The sequence below is a fragment of the Tachypleus tridentatus genome, unplaced genomic scaffold (genome assembly GCF_004210375.1).
Source record: "Tachypleus tridentatus isolate NWPU-2018 unplaced genomic scaffold, ASM421037v1 Hic_cluster_2, whole genome shotgun sequence".
In the NCBI taxonomy this organism is placed as follows: Eukaryota; Metazoa; Arthropoda; class Merostomata; order Xiphosura; family Limulidae; genus Tachypleus; species Tachypleus tridentatus.
In genome coordinates, this window is record NW_027467782.1 from 55691603 (window position 1) to 55712860 (window position 21258).

The 21258-nt window shown below is 35.8% G+C and overlaps 1 protein-coding gene across 1 annotated transcript in view; it reads left to right on the plus strand.

The window, feature by feature from the left end:
• Positions 1-21258, plus strand: part of LOC143242333 (lachesin-like) — a 76888-nt gene that overhangs the window by 44307 nt on the left and 11323 nt on the right. The window contains exons 7-10 of the mRNA XM_076485693.1: positions 287-445; positions 6327-6455; positions 8079-8366; positions 11546-11668. Coding sequence (XP_076341808.1) covers positions 287-445; positions 6327-6455; positions 8079-8366; positions 11546-11668 — 699 coding nt within the window. The remainder of the gene's footprint in view (positions 1-286; positions 446-6326; positions 6456-8078; positions 8367-11545; positions 11669-21258) is intronic.

The window sequence follows — 21258 nt, forward strand, 5'->3', positions numbered from 1 at the left end:
AAAAGTGTAAACTCTTATTGAAGTAAAGACAATTTTCATAGATTAAGTCAAAGAAAAACAACCCCTTAAAACGTCTCTGTTTAAACACTATATAATCACAAATCTCAGTTGGAAACTTTCAGTCGTTTCTTGTAAAGTATTGATTTCTAAACTCAAGAATGTTAAAGAAATGTTATTTAATAGATCTTGTATGAGATATTTAAAGCAAACCTTTGTAAGATGTTTGCGATCCTATATTTAAAAAAGTACATGTTTCTGTTTCAAAACCTAAGTGTGTCTGTTTCAGTTCCCCCGTCTTTTGATAGCAACACTACCAGTAACAGCACTAGTGTCTTGGAATACACACAGAACGTGACTCTCACGTGCAACGCCACAGGAAATCCTCTTCCCGTGATCAAATGGTGTAGAGAGGACAACCGAAGTTTCAGAGTTGGAAAACAAAAAGGTAAACTGGTTTCTGGCTATTTCTACATACAACAAAGACAGGGGGCTTTTCTTTTGTTTCAGTTTTAACATGCATACAAACAACTTAAGGTCCATACAAACATTTACTGATGATTCGAGGAACAGTAACATTCAGTTCGTAATGATCTCAGGATCAGCAATCTAATCCTTTGGATTCGAAAGCACAATATCCAAAGAGAATTCCAAGAACCCATGAGCGAGGGTAAAGAACATGCCAACTACACTACAGCTGTCACACCCAGCGTGCACGAGGCCTTTCGCACAACACCGACATCCACTATCTGTGGCACTAACTCTGAATTTAACGTTGTTTTTGTTTACAGAGATCAAGGACTAGAGGACTGACATTCTATGAATATCGTATAAAATTATTTGACACAATTAATAAATTCTGGTAAAAAATAACTGTATCTAAGTGTAATATAGATAATTTAGCTCTCCCTAAATCATGCTATAAATAAATTGTCGTTTCTGAAAACACGCAAATTTTAATGACAAGAAACGTTCCACAAATAAACACGCATCTTGGAGACAAAAACTGCACCGATGGCTGCCAACTTTAGAGATAAACTTCCTTCATCTGCGATAAAATTCTGCCTCTTTGGCCTGTCTTGCCAAACATACAAAGAAAGGAAATCCAAGCCCCAATTCTAGTGCCCATTTGTCAGTCATTTTCCACAGAGAAAATCGTCCAAATACGAGCTTCGTGGCTCCGCGAACTTTATTAGATTTTCTTCCAACTACGGACTCGTCAAACTCGGACCCATTGAAGACTAGTTATGACTAAGACCCGCTGACCTGACGTCAGCGTTTTGCCAATCAGATGGTTTCTTTTGATTTATAAACCTTCACCGAAACCAGATAAGCACAGAGCAACGCTTCCTCATCAAACGAAGTTGAAGGAAGGAAGAACTGCGGTGACTGATTATTCCCCTTGTTTATCGGTGACACACAGCACAACATCTTATAATAAAGTGTGCAGTAAGCTGCTATTAAGGGAGACCCGACCGAGCAGTTATTAAATATTAATAGGATTACATTTCGTAGTTTTTAATTTATTCGATTTACTAAGATGGGGATAACAAAGAGTCGCGAAAAAAAACGTGTCGTAAAATCAAACTTTTAGAAATAAATATTTGGCTTTCAATAACTTCAGGTGTCTCACAGTGTTCGTAGTAGGGTTCTAGAGATGACACATTACGTCATACACTCCTCTAGTGTTTCCAAGAGAATTAAGTAAACTTATTCTTTTATGTTGGAAAACATTTAAAACAAAAGGATGACGTAATAATACATCAGTGAAGAGGTAGTAACGTACGGTTATATTACGCAGATATAACACAAGGGCAAATGAAGTGGTGTTAACGTACGGTTGTATTACGCAGATATAACACAAGGAGAGATGATGTGGTATTAACGTACGGTTGGTTGTATTATGTAGAAATAACACAAGAGGAGATAATGTGGTATTAACGTACGGTAGGTTGTATTATGTAGATATAACACAAGGAGAGATGATGTGGTATTAACGTACGGTTGGTTGTATTATGTAGATATAACACAAGGAGAGATGATGTGGTATTAACGTACAGTTGTATTACGCAGATATAACACAAGGACAATGTACGGTTGGTTGTATTATGTAGATATAACACAAGGAGAGATGATGTGGTATTAACGTACGGTTGGTTGTATATGTAGATATAACACAAGGAGAGATGATGTGGTATTAACGTACGGTTGGTTGTATTATGTAGATATAACACAAGGAGAGATGATGTGGTATTAACGTACGGTTGGTTGTATTATGTAGATATAACACAGAGATGAGATTAACGATGTATTATGTAGATTAAACAAGGAGAGATGATGTGGTATTAACGTACGGTTGGTTGTATTATGTAGATATAACACAAGGAGAGATGATGTGGTATTAACGCACGGTTGGTTGTATTATGTAGATATAAACAAGAAGAGATGATGTGGTATTAACGTACGGTTGGTTGTATTATGTAGATATAACACAAGGAGAGATGATGTGGTATTAACGTACGGTTGGTTGTATTATGTAGATATAACACAAGGAGAGATGATGTGGTATTAACGTACGGTTGGTTGTATTATGTAGATATAACACAAGGAGAGATGATGTGGTATTAACGTACGGTTGGTTGTATTATGTAGATATAACACAAGGAGAGATGATGTGGTATTAACGCACGGTTGGTTGTATTATGTAGAACACAAGGAGAGATGACATTAACGCACGATTGGTTGTATTATGAGATATAACACAAGGAGAGATGATGTGGTATTAACGTACGGTTGGTTGTATTATGCAGATATAACACAAGCGAGAGATGATGTGGTATTAACGTACGGTTGGTTGTATTATGCAGATATAACACAAGGAGAGATGATGTGGTATTAACGTACGGTTGGTTGTATTATGTAGATATAACACAAGCGAGAGATGATGTGGTATTAACGCACGGTTGGTTGTATTATGTAGATATAACACAAGGAGATGATGTGGTATTAACGCACGGTTGGTTGTATTATGTAGATATAACACAAGGAGAGATGATGTGGTATTAACGTACGGTTGGTTGTATTATGTAGATATAACACAAGGAGAGATGATGTGGTATTAACGCACGGTTGGTTGTATTATGTAGATATAACACAAGGAGAGATGATGTGGTATTAACGTACGGTTGGTTGTATTATGTAGATATAACACAAGGAGAGATGATGTGGTATTAACGCACGGTTGGTTGTATTATGTAGATATAACACAAGGAGAGATGATGTGGTATTAACGTACGGTTGGTTGTATTATGTAGATATAACACAAGGAGAGATGATGTGGTATTAACGTACGGTTGGTTGTATTATGTAGATATAACACAAGGAGAGATGATGTGGTATTAACGTACGGTTGGTTGTATTATGTAGATATAACACAAGGAGAGATGATGTGGCATTAACGTACGGTTGGTTGTATTATGTAGATATAACACAAGGAGAGATGATGTGGTATTAACGTACGGTTGGTTGTATTATGTAGATATAACACAAGGAGAGATGATGTGGTATTAACGCACGGTTGGTTGTATTATGTAGATATAACACAAGGAGAGATGATGTGGTATTAACGTACGGTTGGTTGTATTATGTAGATATAACACAAGGAGAGATGATGTGGTATTAACGTACGGTTGGTTGTATTATGTAGATATAACACAAGAGAGATGATGATGTGGTATTAACGTACGGTTGGTTGTATTATGTAGATATAACACAAGGAGAGATGATGTGGTATTAACGTACGGTTGGTTGTATGTAGATATAACACAAGGAGAGATGATATTAAAGTACAGTTGTATATACGCAGAGGACATGATGTATTACGGTTGGTTGTATTATGTAGATATAACACAAGGAGAGATGATGTGGTATTAACGTACGGTTGGTTGTATTATGTAGATATAACACAAGGAGAGATGATGTGGTATTAACGTACGGTTGGTTGTATTATGTAGATATAACACAAGGAGAGATGATGTGGTATTAACGCACGGTTGGTTGTATTATGTAGATATAACACAAGGAGAGATGATGTGGTATTAACGTACGGTTGGTTGTATTATGTAGATATAACACAAGGAGAGATGATGTGGTATTAACGTACGGTTGGTTGTATTATGTAGATATAACACAAGGAGAGATGATGTGGTATTAACGTACGGTTGGTTGTATTATGTAGATATAACACAAGGAGAGATGATGTGGTATTAACGTACGGTTGGTTGTATTATGTAGATATAACACAAGGAGAGATGATGTGGTATTAAAGTACGGTTGGTTGTATTATGTAGATATAACACACGCACGGTTGGTTGAGAGATGAGAGATGATGTGGTATTAACGTACGGTTGGTTGTATTATGTAGATATAACACAAGGAGAGATGATGTGGTATTAACGTACGGTTGGTTGTATTATGTAGATATAACACAAGGAGAGATGATGTGGTATTAACGTACGGTTGGTTGTATTATGTAGATATAACACAAGGAGAGATGATGTGGTATTAACGTACGGTTGGTTGTATTATGTAGATATAACACAAGGAGAGATGATGTGGTATTAACGTACGGTTGGTTGTATTATGTAGATATAACACAAGGAGAGATGATGTGGCATTAACGTACGGTTGGTTGTATTATGTAGATATAACACAAGGAGAGATGATGTGGTATTAACGTACGGTTGGTTGTATTATGTAGATATAACACAAGGAGAGATGATGATGTGGTATTAACGTACGGTTGGTTGTATTATGTAGATATAACACAAGTATTATGAGAGATGATGTGGTATTAACGTACGGTTGGTTGTATTATGTAGATATAACACAAGGAGAGATGATGTGGTATTAACGTACGGTTGGTTGTATTATGTAGATATAACACAAGGAGAGATGATGTGGTATTAACGTACGGTTGGTTGTATTATGTAGATATAACACAAGGAGAGATGATGTGGTATTAACGTACGGTTGGTTGTATTATGTAGATATAACACAAGGAGAGATGATGTGGCATTAACGCACGGTTGGTTGTATTATGTAGATATAACACAAGGAGAGATGATGTGGTATTAACGTACGGTTGGTTGTATTATGTAGATATAACACAAGGAGAGATGATGTGGTATTAACGTACGGTTGGTTGTATTATGTAGATATAACACAAGGAGAGATGATGTGGTATTAACGTACGGTTGGTTGTATTATGTAGATATAACACAAGGAGAGATGATGTGGTATTAACGTACGGTTGGTTGTATTATGTAGATATAACACAAGAAGAGATGATGTGGTATTAACGTACGGTTGGTTGTATTATGTAGATATAACACAAGGAGAGATGATGTGGTATTAACGTACGGTTGGTTGTATTATGTAGATATAACACAAGGAGAGATGATGTGGTATTAACGTACGGTTGGTTGTATTATGTAGATATAACACAAGGAGAGATGATGTGGTATTAACGTACGGTTGGTTGTATTATGTAGATATAACACAATGAGAGATGATTTGTTAGACAAACGACAAGAATATTCGCTGTTGTTTATTCTAAAAATTTCTTGTTTAAAGTTAGGTTCGATTAGTAAGTTTTAACCAACAGTAAAAATAATTCATTATTTATATGGATGTAGACTTTGTGATTGTTTGCTGTCTTGTGAGGATATATTTTGTTATTGTTTGCTGATTTGTGAGGATATATTTTGTGATTGTTGCTGTCTTGTGAAGATATATTTTGTCATTGTTTACTTTCTTGTGAGGATATATTTTGTCATTGTTTACTTTCTTGTGGATAAATATTTTGTCATTGTTTACTTTCTTGTGAGAATATATTTTGCCATTGTTTGCTGTCTTCCGAGGATATATTTTGTGATTGTTTGCTGTCTTGTGAGGATATATTTTGTTATTGTTTGCTGTCTTTTGAGGATATATTTTGTCATTGTTTACTTTCTTGTGAGAATATATTCTGTCATTGTTCACTCTCTTGTGAGAATATATTCTGTCATTGTTCACTCTCTTGTGAGGATATAATTTGTTATTGTTTTTGTCTTTTGAGGATATATTTTGTGATTTTTTGCTGTATTCTGAGGGTATATTTTGTCATTGTTTACTTTTTGTGAGGATATATTTTGTCATTGTTTACTTTCTTGTGAGGATATATTTTGTCATTGTTTGCTGTCTTCTGAGGATATATTTTGTCATTGTTTATTTCTCCGTCAAATTCTTACACACCTGATGATTCGTGTACTTCTTTGTTCCTGTCACAGTAAAACAGTACTATGGAAACAGCATCACGTTTCCCTTGGTTACCAGGGCCTACATGGGTGCCTACCTCTGTATAGCCAGCAATAATGTTCCTCCACAAGTCCGAAGAAGGATCTACCTAGGAGTGAACTGTGAGTAATATTTCTTTGTCAAATTTCTAGAGTTCGCTTTTCGTTTAGTTAAATGTATTAAATTCGTTGGCCAAGAGCAGTGTATTTTAACTTAGTTTACTGGCTAGAAACAGAGGTTTTCCATAGAAACAGATTTATCAAAGTCGGCCGAATGTTATGACACTTTGTACATAGTTTGCCTGTTGATAACGACAAAGCTATGCAATTGGCTGTCATGCTCTGCATTTAGCGGGTATCGAACTGAGAATTAAAATGTTATAAGCCTCCAAACTTACTGCTGAGCCACCGGGTGAGGGTTAATAGTTAGTGGATGTAGAATTTGGAAATATGAAGACAGAAGTAGACCAACAACTTGTGTCCTAACAGTGACTGTAGTGACCTTTAGATATTCATTCATTCTGTCGTCTTTTCCTTTAGCCGGCAGTCTCAGACACTTCCTCTTTATATTTACAAAGATTGAAGTTTCTATTCTATTCGGCTGTAATTATTTACGACAACAACAACCCATCACTGAAACAGAAGCACTCTACCAGACGTGAAGCTAGAAACCCATCACTGAAACAGAAGCACTCTACCAGACGTGAAGCTAGAAACCCATCACTGAAACAGAAGCACTCTGCCAGACGTGAAGCTAGAAACCCATCACTGAAACAGAAGCACTCTACCAGACGTGAAGCTAGAAACCCATCACTGAAACAGAAGCACTCTGCCAGACGTGAAGCAAGAAACCCATCACTGAAACAGAAGCACTCTGCCAGACGTGAAGCTAGAAACCCATCACTGAAACAGAAGCACTCTACCAGACGTGAAGCTAGAAACCCATCACTGAAACAGAAGCACTCTACCAGACGTGAAGCTAGAAACCCATGAGGGCGGAGAAGGGCTAATTTTGAGGGAAAAGGAAATGATTGACGAAGATTTAAGATCCCAGACAGAGAGGAGTTACCCTACAGTAGAGCCTTGGTTTGACCCTATGGTAGTGTCTTGTATTTCGAAGTGTGAGAGCCAGGTTGAACCTATACGATATCGCTGAATATTTTCCGCACTTTAGCTGCGTTATAAAATTGACAGTCAACCTACAAGTTCAAATTTTGGGTCGTGAAATGCTGCGTCCCCTTTGGCCAGTAGTTCAAAGTTCAGAAAGACTTTACAGCTTTGCCATGAAAAGTAAAACAAACAAAACCAACAATTTGGATCCAACTAGTTTGTTTTCTATCGGAAATGTATCTCGGTGGTTGTCGCTAAGGTTTATGGCTATAGCACTTAAAAAGTTGGGCTCAATCGTGTGGGCTCGGTGGGCAAAGGGCAAATATTCAAATGAACAGTCACGCGATAAACCAGATAAACAGAAACTTATTACAAACCCTTCTTGGTAAGATCGCATAGAGTCTGCGACCAAACAAACTCGGTCTTGGTTTCAAGCTCAGAAAGCCCTCCTGTAACTTTGCGCGAAATTCGAAAGAAACAAATAAATTTTAGTTTCACTCACAAAATCTATCTCACCTACAAAGCCTGCCGGGAATAAATATTCTATTACATTTTTAATATACATATATTTTTACGTGATACACCACGTGCAACTTTTCGCTACCCACCAGTGTGATATAATAATGCTATTTTCAGTTCCACCAACCATATGGATACCTAACCAGGTAGTTGAGGCACCGCTGGGATCAAACACGACTCTTGAATGTCACCTAGAGTCTCAACCAATAGCAGAAAACTTCTGGCTTCGAGGCGGTGATTATTTACATGACAGAGAGAACAAGTTCAAATCACACTTGACACGAGATTCTTATAAAGCTCACATGAAACTGTCCATCCTGAACGTAGAAGACAAGGACTATGGTTCCTACGTATGTGCTGCAAAGAACGACATAGGAAAGTCTGAAGGGTCTTTGACATTATATAGTAAGTAATTTTCTTTGGAGATCCAGTAGATGGCGCTATCTAATGAATGTTTGTTATTATCAAGATTCAGTAAAAAAAAAAGACCCTATATTACAGTAATAAATCCTGAGGTATTATGATCACCACTTAACGTGAGTAATAACGAATGTTACGTACGAATAAATGGACATTAGTAGGTTTGATAATTATACGGATTAGGCTTATGACTCGTTTCTGTTTTATTGTCTGAAATTATTGGCCAGGTCTCTTCACAGCTTCTTTGAATATGGATTTGGAAACAAATTACATTAAAATCTAAAAGTTACTTAATTCGAACCTCGTAGGTAGATGTTAATAGGAAACTAAACACTGATAGAAGTTTTAGTCACTGCTACCGAACCTTCCTTTACGTTGTAGGGTAAAACTATTATAGGTTTTTACATTATGAAGAAGTGAAGTGTATTGTTGTTTGTACTGCCCAGAAAATGACTCTAATTCATAATTTTGGGCATTTAGTTTCACTTCATGTAGTTTCTGATCGATATTAAATACGTTCGCTGATTGTCATTTGATACCTTCGTTCCATAGTAATGGCGTGTCTTCTTTTTGTTATCCTAATATTAATGGTAGAATGTTAGGCATATCTACTATCTAGTAGTAACCATCCACTGTCTACTGTGCCAACTTATTCGATTAGAGGAATTATTGGAAAAAGAATAAATTCTGCAACGTAGCGTGAAGGTTTTAAATTAAACCTATAATTGTGCAACCTCTAACCTGTTCCTGTTTTCAGTGTTTTACTGCTAAAGTTGAGTAACAAAAAACTCGATTCGGTTTATTAGTTTTCTCAAACACACGATTCTTGTTTTTGTTTCTGCTAAAACGTTTTTGGAAACTTCTGAGTAATTGCCTAAGATCTATCTTCCCTGTTCTGTTTTTAATTTATTATATTCCCTGATTTATTTTCAACGATGTATTTTCCCTGGTCAATTTTTAACTTATTTTCCCTGATTTATTTTCAATGATGTATTTTCCCTAGTCAATTTTTAACTTATTTTCCCTGATTTATTTTCAATGATATATTTTCTCTGGTCAATTTTTAACTTATTTTCCCTGATTTATTTTCAATGATGTATTTTCTCTGGTCAATTTTTAACTTATTTTCCCTGGTTTATTTTCAACGATGTATTTTCCCTAGTCAATTTTTAACTTATTTTCCCTGATTTATTTTCAATGATATATTTTCTCTGGTCAATTTTTAACTTATTTTCCCTGATTTATTTTCAATGATGTATTTTCTCTAGTCAATTTTAACTTATTTTCCCTGGTTTATTTTCAACGATGTATTTTCCCTAGTCAATTTTTAACTTATTTTCCCTGATTTATTTTCAATGATGTATTTTCTCTGGTCTATTTTTAACTTATTTTCCCTGATTTATTTTCAATGATGTATTTTCCCTAGTCAATTTTAACTTATTTTCCCTAATTTATTTTCAACGATTTATTTTCCCTAGTCAATTTTTAACTTATTTTCCCTGATTTATTTTCAATGATGTATTTTCTCTGGTCAATTTTTAACTTATTTTCCCTGATTTATTTTCAATGATGTATTTTCCCTCGTCAATTTTAACTTATTTTCCCTGATTTATTTTCAACAATGTATTTTCTAGTCAATTTTAACTTAGTCATATTTTTTTAATTTTATTTTCCTGGTTTATTTTCAATGATGTATTTTCTCTGGTCAATTTTTAACTAATTTTCCCTGATTTATTTTCAATGATGTATTTTCCCTCGTCAATTTTAACTTATTTTCCCTGATTTATTTTCAACAATGTATTTTCCCTAGTCAATTTTTAACTTATTTTCCCTGATTTATTTTCAATGATGTATTTTCCCTAGTCAATTTTAACTTATTTTCCCTGATATATTTTTAACAATATATTTTCCCTAGTCAATTTTTAACTTATTTTCCCTGATATATTTTTAATGATATATTTTCTCTGGTCAATTTTTAACTAATTTTCCCTGGTTTATTTTCAATTATGTATTTTCCCTAGTCAATTTTTAACTTATTTTCCCTGATTTATTTTCAACAATGTATTTTCCCTAGTCAATTTTTAACTTATTTTCCCTGATATATTTTCTCTGGTCAATTTTTAACTAATTTTTCCTGGTTTATTTTCAATTATGTATTTTCCCTAGTCAATTTTTAACTAATTTTCCCTGGTTTATTTTCAATGATGTATTTTCCCTAGTCAATTTTTAACTTATTTTCCCTGATTTATTTTCAACGATGTATTTTCCCTGGTCAATTTTTAACTTATTTTCCCTGATTTATTTTCAATGATGTATTTTCCCTAGTCAATTTTAACTTATTTTCCCTGATATATTTTTAACAATATATTTTCCCTAGTCAATTTTTAACTTATTTTCCCTGATATATTTTTAATGATATATTTTCTCTGGTCAATTTTTAACTAATTTTTCCTGGTTTATTTTCAATTATGTATTTTCCCTAGTCAATTTTTAACTTATTTTCCCTGATTTATTTTCAACGTTGTATTTTCTCTGGTCAATTTTTAACTTATTTTCCCTGATTATTTTCAATGATGTATTTTCCCTAGTCAATTTTTAACTTATTTTCCCTGATATATTTTTAATGATATATTTTATCTGGTCAATTTTTAACTAATTTTCCCTGGTTTATTTTCAATTATGTATTTTCCCTAGTCAATTTTTAACTTATTTTCCCTGATTTATTTTCAATGATGTATTTTCTCTGGTCAATTTTTAACTTATTTTCCCTGATTATTTTCAATGATGTATTTTCCCTGCTCTATTTCCAATGATGTATTTTCCCTGGTCTGTTTTCCATGATATATTTTCCCTAAAGCAAAATAAAAATCTAGCGCTTAGATTTTTCTTTACCTTGCTCCGAAATTCATTTTTTTTTTAAATTTAATGAGCCTAAAAACTTTTATTTCTTCAGTGGAGAAAACAACAACAACTAGTAGTTTAAAATTGTGTACAGATTGTGTTGTCTTAATGTTCTGTAGAATTGTTCACAGAGCAAAAGTTTGATAAAACTGAAACAACGTTTACAAAATGTATGATTATTATAAAATCACGACATCTGAATGAAAAATAACCAAGTTATTTACGTTATCATTGACTGTTTCAACATTTCTTGGTACTCAAAGAGACGGAAGACAAGGTCACTCAGGTGCCTCCTGAGAAAGGGACCACTAGTTTATCTCAGAGACCTAGTGTACTGATGAAACAACCTGATGATAACGGGAAGAATATTGAAGAGTACCAGCAGAGTAAGTGGACATCCGTTTATGATGATGTAGTGAAAACAAATTCAAATAACTATCATTCTTACTTCCTCAACATTTTATTTATCGCATCTTTACAAATCTGAATATATAATTTTTCTGTTTGTAATTAAGAACAAAATTACACAATGTGATGTGTGTGTGCCTCGCGCTTGGAGCGATAAAATGGTTATAATTGGCTGATTTTATTCATTACGTGTCTTTGGTTTTCAAGGAGACACACTGACGCAACATCAAAATTTTGTCCAATTTTATAAGATTTGTTTGCTTGTAGTTAAGCACAAAGCTACGCAATAGGCTATCTGTGCTTTACCCACCACAGGTATCAAAATCCGGATTCTAGCGTTGTAAGTCTACAGACATACCACTGTGCCACTGAGAGGGGGCGGATCTAATTTGTTTTAAAGTTCTTGGTAGGACAAATCAAATAGTTGGGACCAATCTGGTCGAGAGAATTCTAGAAAAACATGTTAGTTTCTCGAAGACGTCTCCCATTCAAAGAAAGTTATCTTGCATGACACGGTACCCAAGTAAGTTCTGTGCACGTGGGTTAAACAAACAAGTTGAGTTGAGACTATAGGGACTAGGCTTAACCTGCAAGTAAGTAATGTGCACGTAGGTTAAAAAAACAAGTTGAGTTGAGACTATAGGGACTAGGCTTAACCTGCAAGTAAGTAATGTGCACGTGGGTTAAACAAACAAGTTGAGTTGAGACTATAGGGACTAGGACAAGTAAGTTATGTGCGTGGGTTAAACGAAGAAGTTGAGTTGAGACTATAGGGAGTAAGTAATGTGCACGTGGGTTAAACGAATAAGTTGTGTTGAGACTATAGGGACTAGGCTTAACCTACAAGTAAGTAATGTGCACGTGGGTTAAACGAACAAGTTGAGTTGAGACTATAGGGACTAGGCTTAACCTTCCCTAATTTACAGCATTTGAGCAGAGGAATGGCAGCCATTTGAAAACACGTTTCGAGTGCACGGTTATCACGTGACTAACGTACACCTAACTTGTGTAACGTATTCAGTAGATAATCCTGGGTTCGAATCTTTTATGTAAAAGCCGAAATTTGCTTGACCACTGTTTCATTTCTTGTTTAAAACTGTTAGAGAAGTTATGTGAGTTTGATGTTTACTACAAAACAAATGGTTTCGTGTGAGTATATTGTTTACTATAATAGAAACGATTACATGTGAGAATAATAAGTGTTACGAAATGGACGGTTTCATGTGGATTTGCTATTTAAAGCTGCCAGACAGAGGATATCATTGTTTTATAATATTTGCGACTGGCATGATATTATTGCGTTCTAATATTTGCGACTGACACGATATTATTATGTTCTAATATTTGCGACCGACAAGATATTATTGCGTTCTAATATTTGCGACCGACAAGATATTATTGCGTTCTAATATTTGCGACTGACACGATATTATTTGTTCTAATATTTGCGACCGACACGATATTATTGTGTTCTAATATTTGCGAGTAGCATTATATCATTGTGTTCTAATATTCGCGAGTGGCACGGTATCATTGTGTTCTAATATTCGCGAGTGGCACAGTATCATTGTGTTCTAATATTCGCGAGTGGCACGGTATCATTGTGTTCTAATATTCGCGAGTGGCACAGCATCATTGTGTTATAATATTCGCGAGTATCATTCTGTTTTAATATTTTCTGTAAAGATAATATCATTGAATTTTAGAAATGTTACATTTTGTCTCACAGACCGTTTAACATGTCTTTCATTATTTCAACCACTACAATTTTTGTTTTTATGAACTAAACTAAATCAAAATATCGGCTGTTTCTCTTCAGAGGGATATCGCCTTTCCTTTGTATCAAAATAATACATATCATATGAAGCTGGAGCTCCGTAGCTGTTAGAATTGTAAAATAAGTCCACTTAGGATTACCTTTTTGTTTTTCTGCTGGTGATACAGTGAGCCAGCTCATTCCAAAAGAAGGAGCCGCCAGGGGAACATTCCAAGTCTGGTCGATTATTAACTTTCCTTAGAAAATTGTTTTTTTATCAGGAAAGGAAGGACTTGGGGGAAGTGGAGGGTTCAGTAGGCACTTATTAAATTTAACGGGAAGCGACGTCGGTCCTATAGAACACTAATTAGTGGCGCTCGCTTCCCAGAATAAAGTTTGTCTTCAAGTGTTTATAATTTACATTATTCGTTCTGATCGTGTTGATTCTGAAAACATATACGTATATATAATAATAAGGCTTTGGAGAACTGACATATTAAAAAGAACAAAACCTAATTTCTTTCAGCGACATGCAGTCATTAAACCCTTGCATATCATTTACTGGAACATAAATTCTGGTTCACCTTGGACATAATTGATTTTCACTTTATAATTTTTTTATCTGACTTTATTGTAAAACACTAAAGCTTGCTAAACATAGAACTTTTACAGAGTATGAAGTATTATTAATTATAACAAAAAAACTATCACGGATACACCTCACAATAGGCAGTATTATTAAATATAACAATAAAACTATCACGGATAAACCTCACAACAGGAAGTATTATTAAATATAACAATAAAACTACCACGGATACTCCTCACAATAGGAAGTATTATTAAATATAACAATAAAACTACCACGGATACTCCTAACAATATAAAGTATTATTAAATATAACAATAACACTATCACGGATAAACCTCACAACAGGAAGTATTATTAAATATAACAATAAAACTACCACGGATAAACCTCACAACAGGAAGTATTATTAAATATAACAATAAAACCATCACGGATGCTCCTCACAATAGGAAGTATTATTAAATATAACAATAAAACTATCACGGATCCTCTTCACAGTAGGAAGTATTATTAAATGTAACAATAAAAGTTGTCACGGATTCTTTTCACAAAAGGAAGTATTATTAAATAGAACAATAAAACTATCACGGATAAACCTCACAACAGGAAGTATTATTAAATATAACAATAAAACCATCACGGATGCTCCTCACCATAGGAAGTATTATTAAATATAACAATAAAACCATCACGGATGCTCCTCACAATAGGAAGTATTATTAAATATAACAATAAAACTGTCACGGATACTCCTCACAATAGGAAGTATTATTAAATATAACAATAAAACTATCACGGATGCTCCTCACAGTAGGAAGTATTATTAAATATAACAATAAAACTACCACGGATACTCCTCACAATAGGAAGTATTATTAAATATAACAATAAAACTATCACGGATGCTCCTCACAGTAGGAAGTATTATTAAATATAACAATAAAACTACCACGGATACTCCTCACAATAGGAAGTATTATTAAATATAACAATAAAACTATCACGGATACTCCTCACAATAGGAAGTATTATTAAATATAACAATAAAACTATCACGGATAAACCTCACAACAGGAAGTATTATTAAATATAACAATAAAACCATCACGGATGCTCCTCACAATAGGAAGTATTATTAAATATAACAATAAAACTATCACGGATAATCCTCACAATAGAAAGTATTATTAAATATAACAATAAAACTACCACGGATACTCCTCACAATAGGAAGTATTATTAAATATAACAATAAAACTACCACGGATACTCCTCACAATAGGAAGTATTATTAAATATAAAAATAAAACTATCATGGATACACCTCACAATAGGCAGTATTATTAAATATAACAATAAAACTACCACGGATACTCCTCACAATAGGAACTATTATTAAATATAACAATAAAACTATCACAGTAGGAAGTATTATTAAATATAACAATAAAACAATCACAGTAGAAAGTATTATTAAATATAACAATAAAACTATCACAGTACAAAATATTATTAAATATAACAATAAAACTATCACGGATACTCCTCACAGTAGGAAGTATTATTAAATATAACAATAAAACTACCACGGATACTCCTCACAATAGGAAGTATTATTAAATATAACAATAAAACTAAACGGATACTCCTCACAATAGGAAGTATTATTAAATATAACAATAAATCTACCACGGATACTCCTCACAATAGGAAGTATTATTAAATATAACAATAAAACTACCACGAATCTTCTTCACAGTAGGAAGTATTATTAAATGTAACAATAAAAGTTGTCACGGATTCTATCACGTATTATTAAATATAATAATAAAACTATCACGAATCTTCTTCACAGTAGGAAGTATTATTAAATGTAACAATAAAAGTTGTCACGGATTCTTTTCACAATAGGAAGTATTATTAAATATAACAATAAAACTATCACGAATCTTCTTCACAGTAGGAAGTATTATTAAATGTAACAATAAAAGTTGTCACGGATCTTTTCACAGTAGGAAGTAGGCTAAATATAACGATAGAACTGATAGTAGTGTTTAAAATTATACTTTTAATTAAGAAATAACCTGGATTGCCTCTAAGATTTTGCTTTTTATCTGTTCAGACTAGCCAGTGCGGGTGGATCAACATGGGACTAGAACATTTTCAATGTGTTTGTTTATAAAGGTAATGTGGTGACCTGATGAGTAACTGAAACTGAAACCCACAACTCTTATTCAGGTGCCTCTACCAGTGTCAGGGATTGAGGAGACACCTTAAAGAAGATTTGGGTGTTTCATGTGGGGGTTGAGGAGACACCTTAAAGAAGTGTTGGGTGTTTCATGTGGGGGTTGAGGAGGCACCTTAAAGAAATTTGGGTGTTTCATGTGAGGGTTGAGGAGAAAGTGTTGGGTGTTTCATGTGGGGGTTGAGGAGACACCTTAAAGAAGTGTTGGGTGTTTCATGTGGGGGTTGAGGAGGCACCTTAAAGAAGTGTTGGGTGTTTCATGTTTGGGTCGAGGAGACACCTTAAAGAAGTGTTGGGTGTTTCATGTGGGGGTTGAGGAGACACCTTAAAAAGTGTTGGGTGTTTCATGTGGGGGTTGAGGAGGCACCTTAAAGAAGTGTTGGGTGTTTCATGTTTGGGTCGAGGAGACACCTTAAAGAAGTGTTGGGTGTTTCATGGGGGGGTTGAGGAGGCACCTTAAAGAAGTGTTGGGTGTTTCATGTTTGGGTCGAGGAGACACCTTAAAGAAGTGTTGGGTGTTTCATGTGGGGGTTGAGGAGAGACCTTAAAGAAGTGTTGGGTGTTTCATGTGGGGGTTGAGGAGACACCAAAGAAGTGTTGGGTGTTTCATGTGGGGCTGAGGAGCACCCAAAAGTGTTGGGTGTTTCATGTGGGGCTGAGGAGACACATTAAAGAAGCTGGCTGGTGTTCATGTGGGATTTGAGGAGACACTATAAGGATATGTTTCACATGGGGGTTGAGGAGACACATCAAAGAAGTGTTGGGTGTTTCATGTGGGGGTTGAGGAGACACCTTAAAAAGTGTTTCATGTTTCATGTGGGGTTTGAGGAGACACTATAAGGATATGTTTCATGTGGGGGTTGAGGAGACACATTAAAGAAGGGTTGGGTGTTTCATGTGGGGGTTGAGGAGACACATTAAAGAAGGGTTGGTGTTTCATGTGGGGTTTGAGGAGACACTATAAGGATATGTTTCATGTGGGGGTTGAGGAGACACATTAAAGAAGTGTTGGGTGTTTCATGTGGGGGTTTAGGAGACACCTTAAAAAGTGTTGGGTGTTTCATGTGGGGTTTGAGGAGACACATTAAAGAAGGGTTGGGTGTTTCGTGTGTGAGTTGAGGAGACACCTTAAAGAAGGTTGGGTGTTTCGTGTGTGAGTTGAGGAGACACCTTAAAGAAAGGTTGTGTTTCATATTCTGTAATCGATGTGGTCATTCCGTTAATATTGTGAACAAAAAGTTTAAAACAAATTATGTGTCAGACAAACAATACCATACTGCTGGGGTACCAAATGTATTGTACACAAATAATACCACACTGCTGGGGTACCGGATGTATTATACACAAACAATACCATACTGCTGGGGTACCAAATGTATTGTACACAAATAATACCACACTGCTGGGGTACCAAATGTATTGTACACAAATAATACCACACTGCTGGGGTACCGGATGTATTGTACACAAACAATACCACACTGCTGGGGTACTGGATGTATTATACACAAACAATACCATACTGCTGGGGTACCAAATGTATTGTACACAAATAATACCACACTGCTGGGGTACCGGATGTATTGTACACAAACAATGCCACACTGCTGGGGTACCGGATGTATTGTTCACAAACAATACCACACTGCTGGGGTATTGGATGTATTTTACACAAACAATACCACACTGCTGGGGTACCAGATGTATTGTACACAAATAATACCACACTGCTGGGCTACGGGATGTATTGTACACAAACAATACCACACTGCTGGGGTACGAGATGTATTGTACACAAACAATACCACACTGCTGGGCACTGCTGGGGTACGGGATGTATTGTACACAAACAATACCACACTGCTGGGGTACGGGATGTATTGTACACAAACAATACCACACTGCTAGTGTACTGGATGTATTGTACACAAACAATACCACACACTACCAGATGGCTACCACACCAGATGTATTGTACACAAACAATACCACACTGCTAGTGTACTGGATGTATTGTACACAAATAATACCACACTGCTGGGCTACTGGATGTATTGTACACAAACAATACCACACTGCTAGTGTACTGGATGTATTGTACACAAACAATACCACACTGCTGGGCTACCAGATGTATTGTACACAAATAATACCACACTGCTCGGCTACGGGATGTATTGTACACAAACAATACCACACTGCTAGTGTACTGGATGTATTGTACACAAATAATACCACACTGCTGGGCTACTGGATGTATTGTACACAAACAATACCACACTGCTGGGGTACCAGATGTATTGTACAGAAATAATACCAAACTGCTGGGGTACCAGATGTATTGTACAGAAATAATACCACACTGCTGGGGTACCAGATGTATTGTACACAAACAATACCACACTGCTGGGGTACCAGATGTATTGTACAGAAATAATACCACACTGCTGGGGTACCAGATGTATTGTACACAAACAATACCACACTGCTGGGGTACCAGATGTATTGTATACATATAATACCACACTGCTGGGATACCGGATGTCATGTAAGACATGACGTTACTTAGGGAGAAGTAATTATTTAGAACATATATTTATATGTATATAGGAGGACATCCGCTAATGTTAGTGAACACTATAAAACAGGTCAGCTGGAGGACTCCCCAATCGGTGGAGGACGGTGTAAAAAGAGATATGTAATTTTAGGACTAACCAGTGTAAGTTGGAATGGACTACTATCGTTAAAACTCGACTGTGTTTCACTAGTCACGTACAGAGTTCCATGTGGATATTAATAATATTTCCAGCATAATACGCTCGATACAGGCCACGACCAGTAATGTATTCATCATTATGACCTGGAACATGGGAAAGTGCGAAGTACAAAATGTGTTGCAGATGTTGAGTTTGTGTTGTGTGTTTAGCTTCAGTTCAGCAGATGTTGAGTTCGTGTTGTGTGTTTAGCTTCAGTTCAGATGTTGAGTTCGTGTTGTGTGTTTAGCTTCAGTTCAGATGTTGAGTTCGTGTTGTGTGTTTAGCTTCAGTTCAGCAGATGTTGAGTTCGTGTTGTGTGTTTAGCTTCAGTTCAGATGTTGAGTTCGTGTTGTGTGTTTAGCTTCAGTTCAGATGTTGAGTTCGTGTTGTGTGTTTAGCTTCAGTCAGATGTTGAGCTGTGTTGTGTGTTTAGCTTCAGTTCAGATGTTGAGTCTGTGTTGTGTGTTTAGCTTCAGTTCAGATGTTGAGTCTGTGTTGTGTGTTTAGCTTCAGTTCAGATGTTGAGTTCTGTGTTGTGTGTTTAGCTTCAGTTCAGATGTTGAGTTCGTGTGTGTGTGTGTTTAGCTTCAGTCAGTCATGTTGATGTTGAGTTGTGTGTTTAGCCTGTGTTGTGTGTTTGAGTTCTGTGTTGTCAGTGTTTCTCATCAGATGTTGAGTCTGTGTTGTGTGTTTAGCTTCAGTTCAGATGTTGAGTCTGTGTTGTGTGTTTAGCTTCAGTTCATATGTTGAGTCTGTGTGTGTGTGTTTAGCTTCAGTTCAGATGTTGAGTTCGTGTTGTGTGTTTGTCAGATGTTGAGTCTGTGTTGTGTGTTTAGCTTCAGTTCAGATGTTGAGTTCTGTGTTGTGTGTTTAGCTTCAGTTCAGCAGATGTTGAGTCTGTGTTGTGTGTTTAGCTTCAGTCAGTCAGCAGATGTTGAGTCTGTGTTGTGTGTTTAGCTTCAGTTCAGCAGATGTTGAGTTCGTGTTGTGTGTTTAGCTTCAGTTCAGATGTTGAGTCTGTGTTGTGTGTTTAGCTTCAGTTCAGATGTTGAGTCTGTGTTGTGTGTTTAGCTTCAGTTCAGATGTTGAGTTCGTGTTGTGTGTTTAGCTTCAGTTCAGCAGATGTTGAGTTTCAGCAGATGTTGAGTGTTGTGTGTTTAGCTTCAGTTCAGATGTTGAGTCGTGTTGTGTGTTTAGCTTCAGTTCAGATGTTGAGTCTGTGTTGTGTGTTTAGCTTCAGTTCAGATGTTGAGTCTGTGTTGTGTGTTTAGCTTCAGTTCAGCAGATGTTGAGTCGTGTTGTGTGTTTGCTTCAGTTCAGATGTTGAGTTCGTGTTGTGTGTTTAGCTTCAGTTCAGATGTTGAGTTCAGTGTTGTGTGTTTAGCTTCAGTTCAGCAGATGTTGAGTTCGTGTTGTGTGTTTAGCTTCAGTTCAGCAGATGTTGAGTCTGTGTTGTGTGTTTAGTGTTCAGTTCAGCAGATGTTGAGTTCGTGTTGTGTGTTTAGCTTCAGTTCAGCAGATGTTGAGTTCTGTGTTGTGTGTTTAGCTTCAGTTCAGCAGATGTTGAGTCTGTGTTGTGTGTTTAGCTTCAGTTCAGATGTTGAGTCTGTGTTGTGTGTTTAGCTTCAGTTCAGCAGATGTTGAGTCTGTGTTGTGTGTTTAGCTTCAGTCAGATGTTGAGTAGATGTTGAGTCTGTGTTGTGTGTTTAGCTTCAGTTCACAGATGTTGAGTCTGTGTTGTGTGTTTAGCTTCAGTTCAGCAGATGTTGAGTCTGTGTTGTGTGTTTAGCTTCAGTTCAGATGTTGAGTCTGTGTTGTGTGTTTAGCTTCAGTTCAGATGTTGAGTCTGTGTTGTGTGTTTAGCTTCAGTTCAGCAGATGTTGAGTTCAGTGTGTTGAGTCAGATGTGTTGTGTGTTTAGCTGTGTTGTGTGTTCAGTTCAGCAGATGTTGAGTCTGTGTTGTGTGTTTAGCTTCAGTTCAGCAGATGTTGAGTTCGTGTTGTGTGTTTAGCTTCAGTTCAGCAGATGTTGAGTTCTGTGTTGTGTGTTTAGCTTCAGTTCAGATGTTGAGTTCGTGTTGTGTGTTTAGCTTCAGTTCAGATGTTGAGTTCGTGTTGTGTGTTTAGCTTCAGTTCAGATGTTGAGTTCGTGTTGTGTGTTTAGCTTCAGTTCAGATGTTGAGTTCGTGTTGTGTGTTTAGCTTCAGTTCAGATGTTGAG